We start from the raw sequence: 5,925 nt of genomic DNA on the forward strand, positions 1-5,925 counted from the left end.
TCTCAGCCTGTGTCATGCCCTGTGCACTTCTTTCGGATATTATTTTTTTGCACGCGTTTTTGGTTTTTTAGATGATTTTTTTTAACTTTTTGGTTTTCCACCGGTCTTTAGCTTTTCGTGAAAAAAAATAGGGGAAAATTTTGCGAGAAAAAATGTGTCTTTTTGCTTCCTTGAGAGGCATGGTTTTGCTTTCGTGAGAGGCACGGTTTTGCTTCCGCAAGAGACACAGTTTTGCTTATGCAAATGGAAAAAAAATGTATTTCTCTTTTTTTCGCGAGAGGCACGGTTTTGCTTCCATGAGAGGCACGGCCGTGCCTCTCAAAAACGTAATAAAACATGTTTTCTTTTTTTCATGAGAGGCGCAGTTTTGCTTCCGCGAGAACCACAGCCATGCCTCTCGGAAACAAAAAAACAATGTGTTTCTCTTTTTTTTCTTCATCGAGAGGTACGATTTTGCTCCCCGCGAGAGGCACGGATTAGCTTGGCACGGCCGTGCCTCTTGGAAACGGCTTCCGAAAGGGAGGAAAGTGTGCTCCCGGTTCGTTTTTTGTCCCTTTTTTGTTTGGTTTTTTTGTGACAAAAGTCTGTCAAAACCTAGGAACATGGGATCTAGTTTTGAAGATCTCGACGCGAGGAATCCGGCAATGAAAATGATTTGAGATTTGGACACACGGTTTAAGAGATAAAACGTTTTGAATAAATGGATCTACGAAAAAAGAAAAAACTTTCAGGTTGCGACAAAGTGATGCACATGCAGCGCACCACTTGTCACAACCTAGGGAGGTGGGAGTGATATTTGAAAAAAAAAGTACTTCGCAATTAGTGATTTCGCATTAGCAGGAGACTCGAGTTGCTCAGAAAAAAATTAGCAAGAGACTCGAAGTCGTACACGTGTCGATGCGGGGTTTTTCCATGATTACTGTAGCAGTTCTTCCTATAGTTTTTTTTACTTTTGTCCAATTTTTTCAGGTAACATGATTTTTTTAAAATTCTATTGTTTTGACAATTTTAAAACAGCTTTAGGAAAATTGAGAACATTTTCTGAAAACACGATATTTTTTAAAATATGAGGGCATTTTTTTAAATACAAATATTTTTCTAAAACATGGAATTTTTTTTGAAAATCTAGAGTACTTTTCAGAAAAACACGACCATTTTTTAATAATGAGAACAAAATTTGATACTGGGACATTTTTTGAAATTTTGCACATTTTGTAAAAGCATGATTTTTCAAAATTCCAGGATATTTATTAACTTAATAGAAAAGTAAAGAATGGAAACATTTTTGGACATCCTACATATTTAAAAAAACAATTTTTTTGAAATTCTTGATTTTTTTTAATTTATGAACAAAATCTGAAAACACAAACATTTTTTTTGAGAATTGAACAAAAGAATTTGAAAAAAAGGAGCCGTTATGACATAGACTGATAGACCAGCCCTAATGGAACCTGTGAACCACATGGGGCGCCACTTCCATAATGAAGAGCTTTGCCGAATTGGACGACGGAGGGAGTCCTTCCCTCCTTAGGGCAACTCCAATGGGTCGACGCATTTTGTTCGTCCGCGTCCTTTTCTATCTACAGACAAAAACCATGGCCCAACGCGCAACGGATATGGGTCGATGTTTGTTTTGCTATCTGCTTCGACCCATTTCAAGCCCAAAATTGGGATGAGTTTGCATCCACATGGATACGTCGTTAATGTCGGGGGCGTCCTCCCCTTGCCTGCACGTAGGTGGCACACCATCTCCATTCCCACGTTCCTCTCCCAAAACCCTCTCCTCTCCCTCCCTAAAACCATGGTCGACGCACCCATCTCGGCACTGCCCCTAGACCCGCCGTGTCGCTCGCGGCATGGCCCTGGTGAAGCCAAAGAAAGAGGTCACCCCAAAGCATTGAGTGACCGGAAGTGAGAAGCGAGGCAACCGAAAGAGGAGGGGTAAGGCAAAATTAGATACTACCGTCGTCGTCACTGCTGCCGCCGCTCAGCGACGGACCTCTATGGACGCCGAGGCCATCACCGGCAAAGCCGCACAAGCCACCCTCCCCATGCTTGGCATTGGTGTCCGCATCCTGGCCCTTGTTGCAGCCGCAACCATGCCGACCAACTCAGACTCATCGGCAGCCCGCGCGCCTAGCCTTGTGGACCCGTCATCCACGTCAACATCGCCACCGAGCAATTTTTTTAAAAGAATGTGAATTTTTTGATAATTTTCAAGAGCGTGAATTTTTTAAAATGCTAGCATTTTTTGAAATGTAAAAAATTTCCGAAATAGATATTTGTTTTGAAATTTGTGAACAGATTCTAATATCAAGAACATTTTTTAAATTCCTAAGAAGAATCTGAAGCCGTGAACATTTATTTGAAATTCTTGAAAAAAATAGTAACTTTAAATTGTTTTACATATCAATTTTGAAATTCTGAACATTTTCAAAATTGTGAAATGTTTTTGAAAATAAAATTTGTTTTATTAAGAACTTGATTTTTTTGGAAACTGACAACTTTCTAAAACATCGTGAATAATTTGTGAAACTATGATCACTTCTTAAAATTGTGACCAATTATAAAATTCTGAGCATTTTTATAAGTTGTGAACAATGTTTACTCTTCTTAACAAATTTGGGAACCCCTGAATATTTAGATATCCTGAACATTTTTCTAAACTCTCAAAACATATTTTGAATTTGTAAACAATATTTTAAAAAAAATAGGAACATGTTTTATATACCCTAAAAGTTGGAACCACAAACAATTTTGAATTTATGAACAAATTTGGATAAACATGAACATTTTATAAAATTCCAAATAATTTTGAAAACAGAAACATTTTTTGAAAATCCTGAACATATTTTGAAATTGCAAATATTTTTTTCTATATTTGTGAACAATTTCTAAAAGGGGAGATTTCTTGAATTACGAATTCAAACGTTCTTAAAAGAAAAATAAATTGAAAAGTTTAAAAGGAAAAAGAATAGAATAGAAACAGAACAAGTGAAAAGGAAAATAAACTTGAAAAAGAAGTAAAACAAAAGAAAATAAAGAAAAAGAAAAAAAGAGAAAAAAGAAAAAAAGAAAAAGAAAAACTAAGAAGTCGCAAATAACAGTATTTTTGTAGTCTAAACACACGGTTTATTAATGATCATAAACAAGATTCAGGAGGATACAATTTAGGTCCAAAGGATTAAGGAGCCATAGATGACGCCCTAAAGAAAGTCCGAAAGCATGTTTAGTGAGGCTTTGTGCCTCAATATTCGCATCACGTCTTTCGAAGATGAAGGGGCATCTCGTAAACTGCGTTGGCCTCGAAATGATCTCGCTGATGATGCTGGCATATAGACCGCATGTGCTCTTGTGAATTTCATTGATCACCATCTTACAATCTTAAGCAATGACTACATGTGATAATGATAGGTCAAGAGTTAGAGCAAGGGCTTCTCGGCATGCCAAGGCCTCAAGTGTAGCCGGATTCGTGTCCCCCCCTATGCGTTTCAGTGACGGTTTGTCGCAATAAGCGTCATATATGATATTACGTGATTAAGGACATACTAACTGGTGGATACATTTTTTGAAAGAAACTGGTGGATTAATTTCATAATAGGCTAACAAAGTGAGCCCAAATCAGAATTTAACCGGGCTGGAAAGTAGTCCCCGTTAGGCTCCTCTCTAGTAGTTCTAAAAAAAGGCCCCTCTCTGCACTCTGTTTTTCTAAAGAAGAGGGCAAGCAGAGGAGTATCTCCTTGCTCCGCTCTGTTTTGCGCCGACCTGGAAAAAGAAGCACAAGCAGAGGAGTGATCGATGAAGTTGAATTCATATAGCGTGCTGCGTAGTAATGATTTCCTAAATCAAAGCGGGAATTTACAAATCTTTCGTATACAGGTATACAGATCAGCTCCAACGAATTTCCTAGCTGAAATGGGTGAAGAAGGAGGGGCCGTTGGTGATGAAGTTGTAGTTGAGCTCGCCGGGCCTTGCTGTCCGCTGCCACATCTGGTCGTCGATCATCTCGTCGGTGAGCCCGAACTCCCTCAGCTCGTCCACGGTGTGGTGCACCAGCAGGCTGTACCGGCCGCCCTCGCCGGTCTGCATCACCAGCGTGCCGCCGTTGTCCAGGTTCGCCAGGCCCTCGAACTGCCGCACCGTCCACTTGTACCACCGCATCAGGAACACCCGCAGCGTCAGCCCGTGCGACACCAGCACCAGGTTCATCTCCGGCGCCGTCGGGGCCCCCGGCGGCGAGGGGGGCTGGAACCGGCCGATGTCGATGTCCGCGCGGAGGGTCTCCCGGAAGCCCGTGATCCGGTCGTACACGTCCGCCGCCGACTCGCCGTCCGGGAACCGGTAGAAGAACCGGCCGTACCGCCGCCGGATCTCCTTCTCCACCCGCATCTTCTCCCGGTCCTGGAAGTTCCCTGCTCTCACAGTCACATACAGACGCGTGGTCATCGATCACGATCAAGCCACGTGGTAGTACGAGATAAGGCAATCCATTTCTTTATCCACATGCAGATCGGGTCGTCGTACCGAAGTCCTGCTCCCGGATGCGGGGCTCCTCGCGGACGCCGGCGATGCGGCGGGCGTCGAAGGCGCGGCCGACCCCGCGGAGCGTCTCGAGGGTGCGCCGGTACGGGGACACGTAGAAGTAGACCTTCCAGTCGTCGTCGCCGTCCTCCTCCTCGTCGTCTCCGTGGCCGGAGGAGAGGAGGCGGTGCAGGCGGCGGCCGCAGTCCTCGGCCTGGCGGTGTCCCTTGGGGGTGAGGCCGATGAGCGGGTCGGGGACGCGCGTGTAGGCGCCCTCGTCCACGTTCCCCTCGCTCTGCCCGTGCCGCACCAGCACGATGCGCCGCGGCCGGGGCGGGGGCGCCGGGTACGGCAGCGGGCGGAGCTCCGGGAAGTAGTGCTGCTGCTGATGCTGCTCCTGCTCCCGCGCTCCAGACGACGCCGTCGCGCGGCGGCGCGGGACGCCCAGCGTGTCCTCGCAGCAGCGGCACCGCAGCCGGTGCCGGGACCGGGGCTGCGCTGCAGCCGCGGGCGCCGGGACGCACCTGGTGGCCGCCGCCATCAGCTAATCAGCTGTCTTGGGCGGTTGCTATGGCCGCATCGGGTCGCCGGTGGCCAGCGGGGAACAGAGAAGCCGGCTGAGGGTGTGTGCGTGGGCGAAGAAGATTTGTTGCCTAGTGCGCGTGCGGCGTGCGTACGATAGCTACGTGTGCGAGCCAAGAACGACGAGAAGTTCCACGTGTACACTGTCTTCGAAATTAAAAAAACATTCTACGTGTGCACAGAATGGCCTTTGTATTCTGCTCTTAACTGGGCCTCAACTACCGGCCTTGTTAGCCAAAAACATTCCGATGTCGTCCACTCCAAAAAAAATTTTATCAAGGACGCGAAGGGTGCCAATGCACCCGAATTGAAAAAAATAATAATTTAGAAACTTTTAAAAAGATTCAAAATTTTATGAAACCGTTTGGTGTCGAACATGATTAGGTGTTACACTCCTGTGAAAAGTTTCGTGAATAAATGGCTTTCTTGGCCCTTGAGTCCGTCGGAGCTATTCATTCATGAAACTTCTCAAGCGGATGTAATACCTGATCATGTTTGATCCTAATAAGTTTTAGGATCTTTGACTCGAGTTTTCTAAATTATTTTTTCGAATTCAGATCCATTGAGACCCGAGACCCATCGGGTGTTTCCAAGCAAACCATCATCTATTGCATGGTAATCAATGTTGCATTGTTTTCAAGACGGGTAATGATTTCTTCTGAGGTGCTTCCATCCACTCATTACACAAACTACACCTAGCCAGACTGGCTAATTCATGAGCTACACAGTTCCCCTCTCTAGGAACATTCTCGAAGATTACATGTGGGAATTCACACGCAATATGATAGGTATCATCAAAGATTGCACCAGCAACTCCAAATG

The 5,925-nt window shown here is 45.0% G+C and overlaps 1 protein-coding gene across 1 annotated transcript; it reads right to left on the minus strand.

Moving 5' to 3' along the window:
* Window positions 1-3,792: 3,792 nt before the first annotated feature.
* LOC125553062 (phosphoglycerate mutase-like protein AT74H) lies at window positions 3,793-5,170 on the minus strand. Its single transcript, XM_048716815.1, has 2 exons — window positions 4,525-5,170; window positions 3,793-4,412 (listed from the first exon to the last, which is right to left on the minus strand). The coding sequence occupies exons 1-2, from the start codon at window positions 5,060-5,062 to the stop codon at window positions 3,907-3,909; spliced, it is 1,044 nt and encodes a 347-aa protein (XP_048572772.1). The 5' UTR covers window positions 5,063-5,170; the 3' UTR covers window positions 3,793-3,906.
* Window positions 5,171-5,925: the final 755 nt, after the last annotated feature.

The sequence above is a fragment of the Triticum urartu genome, chromosome 4 (genome assembly GCF_003073215.2).
Source record: "Triticum urartu cultivar G1812 chromosome 4, Tu2.1, whole genome shotgun sequence".
Taxonomy (NCBI): domain Eukaryota; kingdom Viridiplantae; phylum Streptophyta; class Magnoliopsida; order Poales; family Poaceae; genus Triticum; species Triticum urartu.

What these genes read in the sequence shown, in the direction of transcription:
- LOC125553062 (XM_048716815.1), bottom strand. Translation starts at nt 5,062, where the DNA reads ATGGCGGCGGCCACCAGGTGCGTCCCGGCGCCCGCGGCTGCAGCGCAG. An exon ending in CATCCGGGAGCAGGACTTCG is followed by an intron (nt 4,413 to 4,524) that starts GTACGACGACCC and finishes CTGTGAGAGCAG; the next exon opens with GGAACTTCCAGGACCGGGAG.